Source organism: Carcharodon carcharias, chromosome 4, assembly GCF_017639515.1.
Source record: "Carcharodon carcharias isolate sCarCar2 chromosome 4, sCarCar2.pri, whole genome shotgun sequence".
Lineage (NCBI taxonomy): Eukaryota > Metazoa > Chordata > Chondrichthyes > Lamniformes > Lamnidae > Carcharodon > Carcharodon carcharias.
Window position 1 is genome coordinate 15574406 of NC_054470.1, and position 16938 is coordinate 15591343.

Sequence of the window (16938 nt, forward strand, 5' to 3'; positions counted from 1 at the left end):
AGGTGTGTTGTAATACAACTAAACTTACTTGTACACCTTGGAACTGGAATGAAATCGAACATTTAGTGTTATATTTTTTATATATATGTATATATATATAGAAATATATAACACTATGTATATACAACAAAAATGAAAGAAAATTTGTTCGTCACAAAGCAGGTTTAGATACAATAATTATTCAAGAAAACACAGAACTTGGCACCAAGTAATGAAAAATAACTGCTATACATCGTTATTACAGTATCACAGTACCTTTAGTGTAGGAGGCCATTCGGCCCATCAGGTCTACACTGGTTCTCTGAAAGAGCATTCCCCTGCCTTATCCCATAACCTTGTACATTCTCTCTTTTCAGGTGGCAATCCAATTCCCTTTTCAATACCTCAATCGAACCTGCTTCCACCACCCTTTCAGGAAGTTTGTTCCAGACTCCAACCACCCTCTGGTGCAAAATTTTTTCCTCACATTACACTTACTCCTTTTGCGAATTATTTTGAATCTGCGCCCTCTAGTTCTTGATGTCTTGAGTGGGATCAATTTCTCACTATTTACTCGGTCCATACCTCTCAGGATCTTGAATACCTCTATCAAATCTCCTCTCAGTCTTCTTTTCTCCTAGGAAAAAGTCCCAATCTTTCCAATCTATCCTCACAGCTACAGTTCTTCATCCCAGGAATCATTCTTGAGAATCTCCTCTGTACTCTCTCCAACGCCTTCACATCTTTCCTCAAGTGTGGCGCCCAGAATTGGACGCAGTACTCCAGATGAGGCCTAACTAGTATCTTATTCAAGTTCAACATGACCTCCTTACTCTTGCATCTAATGCCCCTATTAACAAAGCCTAAGATACTATATGCTTTATTAACTGCTCTCTCAACATGCCCTGCCATCTTCAATGACCTATGTACGTATATACCAAGATCCCTCTGTTTCTGCACCTCGTTTAGAGGCTCTCTCTTTATTTTATACTGTCCCGCCATATCTTTACTGCCAAACCGAATCACCTCACACTTCTAATACTTGAAAATTAGAAAAAAAGATAGCCTTATGCCATATACAGATACCAATGAACATTTTCATTGTACTAGAGTACAATTTTTTTTTAAAGAATTGCTCCTTTTAGCCTATATTATGCATTATTGCACTATTCCTAAGAGGGAAGTGGCCCTCTCTGTTCCAATGCCTCTTCCAAATGCACTGTCAGCAAGAGCAATTACTTGCCTTCCTTTTTGAAAAAGACTGCTGTCAGCGATAGATAGTTACTGAGATTAGAAATCGGAGATTAGAAGACAAGACACATGCTGAAGTACAACCACATTTTCCAGCAAGGACAAATCAGATGCAAGAGCCCTGAATGATTTTGATACACATCAAATTTCATTATCACAAAGCTAATATATGGTGACTTTGGCCCAGATTTTGTTGTCAGCGGCAAAGTGACAACGCTTAGCCTTAACCTTTCAAAAGCTGTCCACAAAGATCTAGTGATCTTTGTGGCATGGATTTAACCTTTCCAGGTATTAGTTTGCATCTGGCACCGCGCCAAGGGGATCTTCAAGCATCCAGCAACTGTAACCTCATGAAACAGGACAAGCAACCAATCACGATGAAGTGTTTTCACAGGAGTAAGATGCACTGATTCTTCATTTTCAATTAAAAATTCGACATAGCGCAAAATAAATGATTGAGGCATACTTATGAGACTAAGGAAGGAGCTGAAATATAAAACTCCTGAAGAAAACCTATCTTAAAAATATTATTTCTTTTAAATCATAATGGAGAAATTTGACATTTCTAAAAATATAAATTAGTTTTTCAGGGACAGAGGCCATTTATCAATAATTATGAATTTAAAACGCTGTTAAAAACTTAGTTCCACCTATTAAACAAGTATTAACCTTTTTCAAGTGTTTTTACAGACAGACTAACAGCATAAAAGGCTTTTAGTTCAGTGATTTCTACTTCATTGCTTCATGAGGGCTGCATCAGCGCACCCTATGGGGAAGTGGAAAATCACTAACAAATTCTGCATTTCCAACTTTAACTGCACTTGTGCAGACTCCAGAAAGAAGTAATGTCTGTGAATGCTGACAACATCTTGGTCATTATTACCACAAAATCCAGGCCATTATAATAACAAGATCTTTTGAGCAACTTTGTATAAAAAAATCAGAGAAATGAAGTGAACCTCACCTTGGGAAGGTTTAGCTGGTTGAGAAGAATGTGCCTTGGAATATAATGTTGATCCAGCTTGTTGTTCTAAGTGTTGTTTGCCTATTTCTTCAACAGAATCAGGCATCACTGCAAGAAAGAAAAATGTAACAATTATCAATTCAATTGCCCCCTAAATAGCACTAGCAATTTCTGACAAGCTATAATTAACTCGAATTAGGACACTGGGACAGGCCAAGTTACCAACTTTGGTGATTTAACATCAATGATTTGGACTTTGGAATCAAAAATAAAAATTCTACCTTTACAGATGACACCAAATTTGGGGAGGTTTAGTCAATACTGAGGACAATGCCACAAATTACAGGAGGATATTAATGAACTTGTAGAATGGACAAATAATTGGCAAAGTTCAGCATAGATAACTATGAGCACTCCATTTTAGTAAGAATAGGGAGGTCACTTATTGCTTGGAAGGTACAAGTCTAGGTGGGGTAGAGGAACAAAGGAGATCTTGGATTACAAATACACCATACGCCAAAAGATGTGCAAAGTTTCACTCACCATTTTGGATCTTTTTATTCTCATCTTCCTGCAGGCTATTCATCTCATTTTCTGTTGCCTGGTCTTTGCTGGGAGGGGAATCGCTGCGTTCAGGAGACGTGCTTTCGACATCAACAGTCCTGGGCCTTTGTTCAGGAATGGATGGCTTAACAGTTTGAGGAGAAACTATTCTCTGCTTCACTGGAGACTTGGGGTCAAGTTCCATTTTAATTGGACTAGATGGCTTTAAAAATGTTGTTTGGTCAACAGCAGAAAGGCCAAATTCCAAGTATCAAAATCATATAGATTCATAATCATAATGTACAAAATCTCTTAAGACATAAAATAAGGATTCAAGGTTCAGCATGTAAAAGTACATTCATCTTCAATATTTAGCTAATTAGATAACAGTTATAATAACATCACCTCCAAAGAGTGTCAATTTTTGATCAGTTATTTAGCACATCAAAGGATTTACATGGCAAACTTTTTTAAACTTCAAAACAAGTCCCAATTACTGTCTAGTCATCAAATATCTACCCTGCATTCAATTGCTTTGAACAAACCATATTTTGGATAATTCTAGTGTTATGATCCTTGGCCAGACCCCGGGATGTGGGAGAGATGCAGTTAGGAACCAATAACGTTTTTTTAAAGAAGATAAAGGTTGAGAGTCAAGACACTTACTAAGTGAATAAAGCCACAAGATTCCATGGGTTTGGAACAAACGAGAAAGCACTCAACTACACAAGTTAAGAAAGATAAAACAATTGACAATATCTATTTTATACTCTAACTTTCAGGGTAAGTATGAGGTACATGAGAATTAACAGGCAAACTGTGCTCAGACACACAACACAACAGAACAGATGCGGCCAAAACAGACTCCACAGATTTCTCAATGATCCACCCAGACGTTTGTCACATTGTGAGCCAACCAATCTCACTAAAACTTTATCTTTCTCACAAGGGTTTCCAATCTCCACATTTGGAGAGAATTCCAAGGTGAGATCTTCAAAAGTCGTTTCCAATTGGATGGCTTCAAAGACGGCCACCTTGCAGGGTTTCAATCTCACCTTTCTAGATTCCATTTCCGTGGATCTCCAACCACACTCAAGCTTCACCTTCCAAGCACAATTTCAGACCTTCAGCCATGCCAAGCAGAACACCACTGCTCCAAAGGGATATCTTTGCCCCTGTGGCCTGCAGTACAGAGTCACCAACTTTGGCTGCTTTCTCAGACCTTCAGGGCTTCTCTCAAGCCCACTTTGCTTCAAGTCTGCTCACTGCAGCTCTTTCTTTAACTTGGAGCCTATTTCTCTGCTTCTTTCTTTTAGCTTACCTTAATGGGGCCCATTCACAATAACTGTCTTTGTCCCTTACCTGGGACTTGCTTCTGAGACCTCTCCCTATCCCCCTCCCATGTCTTGCTCCCTGGGAGACAGGCTTGGTGATGGTACTCCGGTTCAGGTCATCTGATCTGCTTTTCGCAGCTCTTGACCATCCTTGCTTCTGCACAAGCTCACAGGACCGGTTCCCGGCCTGAAGACGGTAAAATAAACGAACTATGCAGGTGCAGCCATTTCCTGGCCAGCACATGCACAAACGGCCTGAGGCTTGTTGGAGTTCCCGATCTCCAACTTCAGGTTAAGGCAATTAGCTGAGTTTCATCACACGAGCAAAGCTAAATATTTAAGCAAGAAGTGTGATACAAAATAATTTAGAAATAATCCTTTTATGTGGTACTCATTTATCTCCAATGGCATTCAGTCAAGTCCAGCATAGTCTTCAGAGGAAGCAGGATTCAAGGATGTAAAATAAACAGACTGGAGTGTGTAGGTGTACTGCAGTCTCAATGTTAATGTCGCACAATGTATTGTTATTCTTGTGTTTCAATTCTAAACTCCTATTCGCACAGTTACATGTTTAAAATGGAAACTGAAGATGTGAATCTGCCACGCTGTAATTATGCATTCCTGCTAGTGGTGGCACTACCGCACCTCCATTGGTAGGAGGGCACAATTACATTGTGATGAGTTTTCAAAGATAATTTTCATTGTAAATGTAGAATTAGGAATTTATAATAGAAAACTTGAAAGAATGGGTGTGCAGCTGCAAGACTTTTGATATTTTAAGAAAGATGGATGGGTGCATTGGTAACAATTTTATTCATCCCGACTACCATTTTTTAAAAAATATAATTACAAACCATATCTCCAATTCTCCCCACACAATTATTCATAAAGAAAGAATTATTGCTATTCCTACAGGTTTACAGAAAATTAAAACTTGACCGGAAACAAACACAAGAGAGAAAATTGCATCATAAATTACACTGAAATAAAACAGACAATAATTACCTGAGAATGTATTCCTTCTTTCCTTAGAGTTACTGACACTCCCACAGTAGGGCACAACTCAAGTGGCAGAGGAGGCACCTTTTGCTTTGCTTTGTTAGGTGCCACCAAAGGAAATGCTCCTTCAATTGCTACGGGATGCTGATCTATTTCTTGGTCTCCTTTTAATAATCCTGCAAATGAGATCTCTGTACTGCCCAGTGACCTATCTCCACAGCACAAATGAATCTGAAGTTTAAAAGAAAAGACAAAGTCCAATGTCAATGGATGGTGGATCTAAATGCAACTAAGAGAAGTCTAGGTGCAACTAGAGACATAAGCATTACTGGACATTACACATTTTAAAATTCCATGTTTAAAATATTAATATTTCAGCTTAGACCCATCAAGTTCACTAATGCCCTTAAGGGAAAAAAAGCTGCCACCCTTACCAGAGATGGGGCCGTAAAATGCAGCAAGCCATTCAAAAGTCCATTGACTTTGACAGGAGCGTAAAATCCCACCAGTGTAAAATCCTGCCCCAGGTCTCTCTTCTATATCATGCCAGAACCACAGCAATGTGCCTGATTCTTAGCTGCCCACAGAAATGGCCCATCAAGCTACTCAGTTGTACCAAACTACCACAAAAAATAATAAAACCAGACAGACCACAGTTTTGAAAAAGGCATCAGGTTTGGACACAACAAAGGCACACTCAGCCCAGTCAATCTTCTCCACTATCACCTGAGGCCTTGTGCCAAAATTGAGAGAGCTGTCCCAGAGACGAGTCAAGCAACAGCCTGTCATAGTCAAACTCACTGAATCATACCTTACAACAAATGTTCCAGGACTTCTCCATTTCCATACCTGGCTATACCTTGTCCCACTGACAGGAAACACCAAACAGTGGTGGCAAAGGGTATACAACCAGGAAGGAGTGACCCTGGATCCCATGATGTCTCATAGCAGCAAGTGAACTATGTGCGAGGAAACTGCTGTTGATTACCACCTATAGTCCTACCTCAGTTGCATGCTCAAAGCCACTTGTAAGAACCACTGAGGGCAACAAGGGCACAGAATGTATTTGAGGTGGGGGACTGTCCATCACCAAGGTTGGTTCAGTAGTACCCCTATTGATCAAGCTGGCTGAGTCCTGAAGACGAAGCTATCGGCTGGGCCCTTGGCAGGTGGTGAGAGAAATGTGTCCTTGACCATATCTTCACCAAACTACTTGTCCCAGAGGGCACCTGTCAATGACAGCAGGAGGAACAAACTGCAAAGCTCTTGTATACATGTAGCCCAGTCTTCATTCTGTGGACTCCCTCTAGCGACCTGTGTGGCAATGCCAATGTGCTAAATGGAATAGAACTGATTGCACAGCTCAAAAATGAAGCACTCAGGACCATCAAGAACAGTATAAATGCATTCCAACACGATCTGTAACCTATCACATCCAGTCCTTGTCCTGATGGAAATTTAACCAACAGTAAGAGGAGATACTTTGAACATCTCCATCCTCAATGATGGTACCGCCCAGCACGAGTGCAAAAGACAAGGCCGAAGTATTTGAAACCATCTTCAATCAGAAGTGTTGAGTGAAGGATCCATCTTGGCCTTCTCCCAAGGTCCCCCCATCATAATAAGATCATCGCTTACCTTCAACCTTAATTCCATTTTTTCACCCCATGTCCCTTGATTCCTTTAGTTTCCAAGAGTCTTTCAACCTAAGCCTCGAATATACTCAACAACTGGACATTCACAGTTCTCTGGGATAGAAAAGTCTGAAAGGTTCACAACTATCTCAGTAAAGAATTTCTCCTCATCTCAGCCCCAAATGACTGATCCCTTAACCTGAGGCTGCGCCCCCTAGGTCTAGTTTCTCCAGCCAAGGGAAATAGTCTCTCAGCATTTATCCTGTTAAGCCCTTTCAGAATCTTGTGTTTCAAAGAGATCAATTCTCATTCTTCTGAACTTCAGGAAGCATAGGCACATTCTATTCAGATAATAAGGCAATCTGTGACCTTATGCGATAAGATCTTCAGGCTTTATCTCATAAGTGGCAAGTAATATTCATGCTACACAAGTGCCAAGAGTGACAATGTCCAACAAGAGTGTCTAAACACCTTCCCTTGACATTCAACAGCATTGTCTTCGTTGAATCCCTCACCATCAACATCCTGGGGGCTTACCATTACCAGAAATTAAACTGAACCAGCCATATAAAAATAACATATAATGTACCGAGGCTATAAGAGCGTGTCAGACACTGGATATTCTGAGGCAAATGTCTCATCTTCTGACTCCTCAAAGCCTGTCCATCATCTACAAAGCACAAGTCAGGAGCGTGATGGAATCCTCTCCACTTGCTTGGATTAGCGCAGCTCCAAAAACTCTCAAGCACGATACCATCCAGAAATACATCAAAATATAAAAGAAATATGTCATTGTTCCTTCATTTTTGCTGAACACCCTAGCTAACAGCACAATGGGAGCTCTTTTGCCACAGGGACAGCAGTGGTTTAAGGCAACATCTCATTTTCTTAAAACCAGTTACAACTTACTTGTGATTTCAACAATACAAGATGACACCACTGAACTTGTAGAATATGCTAATGAGTTTCAACATAGATAAATGTAAGGTGCTGCATTTTGGTAGGATGAATAAGGAAGCCACAGAATTCTTGAAAAATAAGAGCCAAAGTGGGGTGGAGGGGAAAAGAGGTCTAAGGGCACGCATTCACAATTCAGTAAAAGTAGCAATGCAAGTTAACATGGGCATAAAAATGCAAATAAAGCACTGAGGTTCATTTCTAGGGGAATAGAATTGAAAAGCAAGAAACTCTAAACTTGTGTAGAACATAAATACTTGGTTAGATTATACTTAACTGCACAGTTCTCATCTCCAACTATCATAAAACAATATAAAGCGTTAGAGAAGTTGTGAAAGGGATTTAAAAAGACAACCCCAAAATTAAGACATTATAGCCATCAGCAAAGACTGAACAGCTGGGACTCATTTCTCTAAAAAAGAGGATAGAGGGGTCTTTAAAATTACGAAGCAGCTTGATGAGGTAGACATAGAGCAGATGTTTCCAATTATTGTGGGTGGTGCAGGGTTGGAGGGGGCTGTGGTTAAAACTAGGGGTCACCAATATAAGGTAGAAACTAATAAACCCAGTATAAATTCAAGAGAAAATGCTTTACCCAAAGAGTGGTTAGAATGTGAATTTTTCTGCCACAAGGAATAGTTGAAACAAATAACATAGATGCTTTTAAAGGGAAGTTACATGAATGAAAAAGGAATAGAATAAGCAGTTGGAATTGCATAAAGTAAAGTGAGAGGAGACTAATGTGGAGCTTACACACCGGCACAGTCGAGTTAGGCCGAGTGGCCTGTTTCTATGCTATAAATTTAAGGTAATTCTTTGTAACACAAGGTAGTGCTTCCTGATTTATTAATTAAATCATTGGTATGTTGAACGGCAAGATTATGAGCAGCAGTAACATACAATTATACAACTTTGTTAAAACAATGGATGTTCTAAAGCACTTCACAGATAGGCAGAAAGATAGATATGCATGACTGATAGGTGATAGGTCTTCAGATCTTTTAAAAATGAAGTGGGAGTGGGAGATACCATGTCAGAGATTTATTGGGGGAATTCTGGTGAGCTAGTCTCAATTAAAGTCTCTGCCATCAATGGTTGATGACAAGTAGGGGAATTGCACAAAAGACCAATCAGAAAAATAGTGTTTTCAGGTGGTAGGCTTGGTAAGTACAAGGCCAGAGGTTCAGATAAAGTAGCTTGAGACGATGGAGATAAACACATTGCAATGGAGATGTAAATAATTTACTTGACAATGTTTTTAAGTCAGTCCCATTACTCTGGACATGAAATTAATTTACCCAGATAGCAGGATTAATAAACTACAAAGTATTACTATTTAAAAACATTGTTTGAGACCCCCAAGAAATCACCCCCTTTTTTAAATATCATTTTACTTTTTCAACATTGTGTTTAATGTGATTAGATGCAAATATACCTTCTGTTAGCTTTTGCCCTTCGAGGTCAATTCACAACAAAACACCCCCACAGAGACAATGAACCAATCACAACAACACGCCCCCAAACAGATAATGGAGCAGAACAAAAACAGAATTACCTGGAAAAACTCAGCAGGTCTGGCAGCATCGGCGGAGAAGAAAAGAGTTGACGTTTCGAGTCCTCATGACCCTTCGACAGAACTTGACTGGTCATGAGGACTCGAAACGTCAACTCTTTTCTTCTCCGCCGATGCTGCCAGACCTGCTGAGTTTTTCCAGGTAATTCTGTTTTTGTTTTGGATTTCCAGCATCCGCAGTTTTTTTGTTTTTATCTTATAGATAATGGAGCAGTCTGCTCAGAAGTGGGAAATACTGTGCTCTGGAGTGGCCATCTTACCGCTCCCTATGTTACTTCAAACTACACACGTGTATCCTATAATATTAAACCTACATGGAGACTTGGTTGCGAAGATAAGAATAGCCGGAGAATTTCTAGTCTACTACGAATCCTCACTGAAGCTCGTTCAGGTGCAAAATTAGGATTCATCAGGTCACTGAAAGGATCATTGGTGACATCGTTTCCCAGCAAAGTGTAGTAAAAGAAAAATTCAGGTCTGTCCTCTGGAAGCTTAACTGCACTAGGAATCAACTGGGAAAAGTACAAAGTTATACTCCATATTAATGTCAAAATTTTTATATATACAACTATCCACATTATTAAGAGAAAAATTACAAATAAACCTTTGGTGCAACATTTAGTAATGACAAGACCAAAATTTTAACTGTAAAAATCAGATATAAGCAGCAACTCCTTCAAATACATCCATCACTGGACAGTATCATTTTAAAACCCATTTACGGTTCCACTGTGAGCTTCATTAAGAAATTCCTTTCAGTTTGGTGGTTAGCCAGCCCAATTCATTTAGAAAATGAATAAGTTGGGAGTTTTTTCACATTACAGGACAAACTGGCTCAACTCACTCTATTTGGCACTCTAGTTTTCTGGTTGTCTTTAAACAGAATGACAAATTTGACTTGCATCAAAAAAATATAAATATCAGCAGTGAGTGAAGTTCTAGGCGATGGGAGATTTAATTAAACTATTCTCAAGACTTTTATGCGAAGAAGCTTATTTAGATTCTGTAAAAGGCAGTATGAAGCACATATTTCAACAGTATGGCTACATGATTAACATTACAACTTATAACTTGAGACTAGTGATTTCACCAACCTGTTCTAACTGCGTTGCAAATGCAATGGTCACAGAAAGCATAAAGAAGTCAGTGCAGTATTCTGCAGGCCCAATTTGATAATAGCTTTCTTCCTCATTCAGAATTGCTGTCAGAGTCTTGGGGTTCAGATCCAGAAAGGGATGTGGCGAAGTTTCTATCACTATAAATTATGAGAATAGTTTAGAAGGCATTTCAATTGTTGCATTTCAGCTACAGCGTTATGACTCTGAATCTACTGGGTTTGTTCAAAATCGGTTTTGAAGAAAATAAAATGAACATTTTATTCTTGTTTTGAAGGAAAGCCCTCACATTGTTAGAAGTGGTTCCTTTACAAGTACAATTACATTATTCATATTATATCTAGAATACTTTAAGTTACTGAGTTCTGAAGATTAAAAAAATCTTAAGGAAATACAACCAAAACTTCACAATTGGTCCTTTCTACACAAACAGATTAATCAGCTCTATATTTCCAGCATTTTTACAGAGACATGTAGATACCATGTACAAGAATTTGTGTTTTTCTCTTAGACAGGGGAGAATTCAAATTGAACATGGAATTGTCTTTTGGGATGTAAGTGCAATGAAGGCTGTAATTTTTTTTGACTAGGAGTCTCAAAAATCTAAAGTAAGATTTGTAAGAAAAATCACTACAAATTTAATAGAAACAGGAGAAGTACAATTGATAGGTTAATCACAGGGTTAATTATTTCAGTTAACTACAATTTCATCAAAATCTGTGAAGTAAACAAGCAACATTCACAAAAAAGAGTTTTCGTCTTTCTATACAGGACCGTGTAGTTGAGGCTAATTTCATGGCTGATTTTTCAGAACTTAGCTATCTTACTAAAAAAAGACAGATTTAATCATGTTTTATCTACCATACTAACATGAAAGGTTAGAAGTTACAAGTAAATTTGATACATAAACCCTTCTCGTATATTTGCCCAGTTCAATGAAAATCAAACAAGAATGAATTTATTCCCTCTAAAATAGTTGTCAGCAAAATTCAAGTTTATGTATTGTTAAAAATGTGAAACATACAACTTACGATTTCTCTAGCTCAACAAAAGAAATTTATCTCTAGTACTGTAAGTTGTTAGCTTCAGAAAGTTCCTTAAAATATTAGGCTGATTCATTCATCATCTATAATTTCAAACTATTCTGGCTGAAACAGCTTTTAAAATGACTGAAATAAAGTGATTTGTTTGCTGTGATTGGTCGAAGTTTTTGAAAGAATTTTATAATACTTAATGTTGAACATCATTTACCCAAGGTGAAGAATGCTATGGGAATACTTTTGTTGGTTTTGAAGAGAAAGAATAAGTATATGAAGCAAGACGATGAGAGAGGCAGTAAAGAAAACCAAGAGCTGAATTTTACTGGGGGCAGGGAAGTGCTTATCACTCGCCCCCCTCCCCCCACCGCCATTACAAAAGTCGCTTTCAAACCAAGTGACTTAAAAAAAGGCCATTCCACAGCAATAAGGGGAGGTGATGGCATAGTGGAAGTCGCTGGATTAGTAATCCAGAGACCCAGGGTAATGCTCTGGGGACCTGGGTTCGAATCCCGCCATGACAGATGGTGAAGTTTGAATTCAATAAAAATCTGGAATTAAAAGTCCAATGATGACCATTGTCGATTGTTGTAAAAACCCATCTCGTTCACTAATCTGTCGTCCTTACCTGGTCTGACCTACATGTGACCCCAGACCCATAGCAATGTGGTTGACTCTTAAAGCCCCTCTGCTGTAGCAAACCTCTACAAAGAGGCAAAAAAGGAACAAAACCGGATGGACCACCCAGCATCGACCCATCGACCGGAAACGACAACAGCAATCGCAGCCGTATCGACCCAAAAATTCCTCCTCACTAACATCTGGGGGCTAGTGCAAAAATTGGGAGAGCTGTCTCACAGACTAGTCAAGCAAAGCCTGACATGGTCATCCTCACGGAATCATACCTTACAGATAATATCCCAGACCCCACCATCACCATCCCTGGGTAGGTCCTGAACCACCAACAAGACAGACCCAGCAGAGGTAGCAGCACAGTGGTATACAGTCGGCAGAGAGTTGCCCTGGGAGTCCTCAACATCGACTCCGGACTCCATGAAGTCTCATGGCATCAGGTCAAACATGGGCAAGGAAACCTCCAGCTGATTACCACCTACCATCCTCCCTCAGCTGATGAATCAGTGCTCTTCCATGTTGAACATCACTTGGCAAGGGCACAGAATGTTCTCTGGGTGGACTTCATTGTCCATCACCAAGAATGGCTAGGTAGCACCACTACTGATCGAGCTGGCCGAGTCCTAAATAACACAGCTGTGAGACTGGGTCTGGGGCAGGCGGTGAGGGAACCAACAAGAGGGAAAAACATACTTGACCTCATCCTCGTCAACCTGTCTGACACACATGCATCTGTCCATGACAGTATCAGTAGGAGTGACCATCACACGGTCATTGTGGAGACGAAGTCCTGCCTTCACATTGAGGATACCCTCCATTGTGTTGTTTGGCACTACCGCCATGCTAAATGGGATAGATATCGAACAGTTCTATCAACTGAAGATTGGGCATCCATGAGGAGCTGTGGGCCATCAGCAGCAGCAGAATTGTACTCAAACACAATCTGTAACCTCATGGCCCGGCATATCCCCCACTCTGCCATTACAATCAAGCCAGGGGATCAATGAAGAGTACAGGAGGGCATGCCAGGAGCAGCACCAGGTATACCTAAAAATGAGGGTGTCAACCTGGTGAAGCTTGCGTGCCAAACAGCATAAGCAGCAAGTGATAGAGCTAAGCGATCCCACAACCAATGGATCAGATCAGATAAGTTCTGCAGTCCTGCCACATCCAGTCGCGAATGGTGGTGGACAATTAAACAACTCACTGGAGAAGGAGGCTCCACAAATATCCCCATGCTCAATGATGGAGGAGCCAGCACAGCAGTGCAAAAGATAAGGCTGACGCATTCGCAATAATGTTCAGCCAGAAGTGCTGAGTGGATGATCCATCTCGGCCTCCACCGGAGGTCCCCAGCATCACAGATGCCAATATTCAGTCAATTTGATTCACTCCATGTGATATCAAGCAACGGCTAAAGGCACTGGATACTACAAAGGCTATGGGCCCTGACAATATTCCGGCAATAGTGCTGAAGACTTGTGCTCCAGAACTCGTCGGGCCCCTAGCCAAGATGTTCCAGTACAGCTACAACACTGGCATCTACACGGCTTTGCGGTAAATTGCCCACTTATGCCCTGTACACAAGAAGTAGGACAAATCCAACCCAGCCAATTACTACCCCATCAGTGTACTCTCGATCATCAGTAATGGAACGGGTCATCAATAGTGCTATCAAGTGGCACTTGCTTGGCAATAACCTGCTCATTGATGTCCAGGTTGGGTTCCTTCAAAGCCGCTCAGCTCCTGACCTCATTACAGCCTTGGTTCAAAAATGGACAAAAGAACTGAACTCTGGAGGTGAGGTGGGAGTGACTGCCCTTGACATCAAGGCGGCATTTGACCGAGTGTGGCATCAAGGAGCCCTAGCAAAACTGGAGTCAACGGAAATCAGGGGAAACTCTCCACTGGTTGGAGTCATACCTAGCACAAAGGAAGGTGATTGTGGTTGTTGGAGGTCAGTCATCTCAGCTCCAGGACATCACTGCAGGAGTTCCTCAGGGTAGTGTCCTAGGCCCAACCATCTGCAGCTGCTTCATCAATGATCTTCCTTCCAAAATAAGGTCGGAAGTGGGGATGTTCACTGACGATTGCGCAATGTTGAACACCATTCACGACTCCTCAGATACTGAAGCCGTCTATGCCCAAATGCAGCAAGACCTGGACAATATCCATGCTTCTGCTGACAAGTGGCAAGTAACATTCACGCCACACAAGTGTCAGGCAATGACTATCTCCAACAAGAGAGAATCCAACCATCACCCCTTGATGGCATTACCATCACCGAATCCCCCACAATCAACATCCTGGGGGCTACCCTTGACCAGAAACTGAACTGATCTCACCATATAAATACTGTGGGTACAAAAGCAGGTCAGAGGCTAGGAATCTTGCGACGAATAACTCACCTCCTGACTCCCCAAAGCCTGCCCAGCATCTACAAGGCACAAGTCAGGAATGTGATGGAATACACCCCACTTGTCTGGATGAGTGCAGCTCCTACAACAATGAAACAGCTGGACACCGTTGAGGACAAAGCAGTCCACTTGATTGGCACCACATAAACAAATATTCACTCCCTCCACCACCGACACATAGGAGCAGCAGTGTGTACTATCGACAAGATGCACTGCAGGAATTCACCAAGACTCCTTAGACAGCACCTTCCAAACCCATGACCACTACCACCTAGAAGGACAAGGGCAGCAGACAGATGGGAACACGACTACCTGGAAGTTCTCCTCCAAGTCACTCACCATCCTGACTTGGAAATATATCGCCATTGCTTCACTGTTGCTGGATCAAAATCCTGGGAATCTCTTCCTAACAGCACTGTGGATGTACCTACATCACATGGACTGCAGCGGTTCAAGAAGACAGCTCACCACCACCTTTTCAAGGGCAATTAGTGGTGTGCAATAAATGCTGGCCCAGCCAGCGAAGCCCACATCCTGTGAATGAATTTTTAAAAAACATGCCGGGACAGGCTAAACAAGCAAAGTGCGGGACTTCCACCTCTCAATGGGAGATAGTTCTGCCCACAAGAGCCGCTAACACATCTGACTGGCTGGCAGCTCTAGCAGTCGCCGCAGCACCAGAATTCATTAGTGGGCACTTCCCCTGCAGACTCTGGGAAGAAAAGCAATGGATCCCAGGCTAAGGCAAGTCTCAGGTTTTTAGGGTGGGAAGATATTGGGCATCCTAGTGAGGGGACAAGATGGTTGCAGCAACTGGTTTTGGAAGCCATGCAGGGAGGCACAAAAGGGAGCAGGATTATCTTGTTGAAGGGGTGCCTCTGATGCGCATAAGGCACCCCCGAAGGATGTACCCCACCCCCTCACCATTTAACACGTCGTGTTAAATAAACAGCCTTCCCACTCCCGCTCACCTGCCTACTATGGCATGGGCAGCATAATATTCAGGTCAATTGGCTTGTTAACAAACTCAATTGCCCGTTAATTATTTTTGATTTAAACGGTGGCCAGGTTGCTGATTTTGGCACCAGCCTGCCTACTGTCTTATGGGGACCACGTTGGGGAGTGGGCAGGAAGGTGGTGGGCTGGCCACCCATCATATTTCATGTGCCCTCCCCACCACGGGGGGGCCGTAAAATCCAGCTCTAAGTGAAATATTCAGTACTCTAGCTAATCCTTTAAAACAGAACACATCATACTTTTTGTAAATAAAAATACTTGCTGGATGTTTAATCTGAAATCTGGATCTGATTAGTGTTAGGATAAATCAGATCCTGTTGATGCTATCAGTTATTTTGAAGGTGATCCACTGACACTGAGAAGTATAATACATCAACTTTTGTGCCATGTCCTTGAGGTCTTCCAAGTATGGTAAAATTAATTATCTTTGGAATATTATGTTATACTTGTCATAACTACTGACTGAATATTTCTTTCAAGTTGGTTGATGTGGAGCTCTCAACTCTGCTCCCAGTCAAAACAACATTGCATTCAAAACCAGTGACATTAAATGATAGATAGATTTGTGGAAATTTCAATTTAATTCTTCCAATACAACAAATAACTAATTAACTAAGTAATAACTTATGATTTTGCACCCAACCCCTCCCCTACAAATTTTAAAAACTTCAACTATTAAACTCAAACTATTTATTGTCCTATACTGTTACACCTATAGCCTACATACAGACAAATAAAATTCTCAGAAAAACACCAAAGCCATTGAATTAGAATAAGATTTCTAAGATTAGCATCTAAATCTATTTAATATGGAAAGCTGCTGTGGATAATCAATCATTTCAGGCAACTGAAGTCAATAGTCTTTTTCCATCTGTTAAAATAAAGCATTCCTATCACCCTGACCACAAAAAAAAAACTTACAAAAAATGCAACAAAAAGGGATCTCTCCTCTCCCAAAGGACATAGGAGCAGAAGCAGGACATTTGGCCCTTCGAGTCTGCTCCGCCATTCAATGATATCATGGCTGATCTGATAATCCTCAACTCCACTTTCCTGCTTTGTCCCCATAACCCTTGATTCCCTTACTAATTAAAAATCTGTCTACCTCAGCCTTGACTATACTTAACAACCCATCCTCTGTAGACCTCTGTGGTAAAAAAATTCCACAGATTCACTACACTCCAAGTGAAGAAATTCCTCCTCATCTGTGTCTTTGCTCTGAGGTTATGCCCTCTGGCCCTAGACTCTCCCACAAAGGGAGACAACCTTAGATAAGGGGACCAAAATTGTTCACAGTATTCTAAGTGTGGTCTTGCTAGTGCCTTGTATAGTTTTAGCAAGACTTCCCTATTTTTATACTCCATTCCTTTTGAAATAAAGGCCAACATTCCATTTGCCTTCCCTATTACCTGCTGAACGTGTATGTTAGCTTTTTGGGATTCACACACAAGGACTCCCAAGTCACTCTGTGCTGCAGCCTTCTGC

The 16938-nt window shown here is 41.0% G+C and overlaps 1 protein-coding gene across 1 annotated transcript in view; it reads right to left on the minus strand.

Moving 5' to 3' along the window:
• Positions 1-16938, minus strand: part of LOC121277359 (centrosomal protein of 120 kDa) — a 126232-nt gene that overhangs the window by 88069 nt on the left and 21225 nt on the right. Inside the window, exons 5-9 of the mRNA XM_041186736.1 lie at positions 10329-10489; positions 9549-9746; positions 5077-5301; positions 2738-2960; positions 2195-2302 (exon numbers count right to left, since the gene is read on the minus strand). Of these exons, the coding sequence (XP_041042670.1) occupies positions 2195-2302; positions 2738-2960; positions 5077-5301; positions 9549-9746; positions 10329-10489 (915 nt within the window). The remainder of the gene's footprint in view (positions 1-2194; positions 2303-2737; positions 2961-5076; positions 5302-9548; positions 9747-10328; positions 10490-16938) is intronic.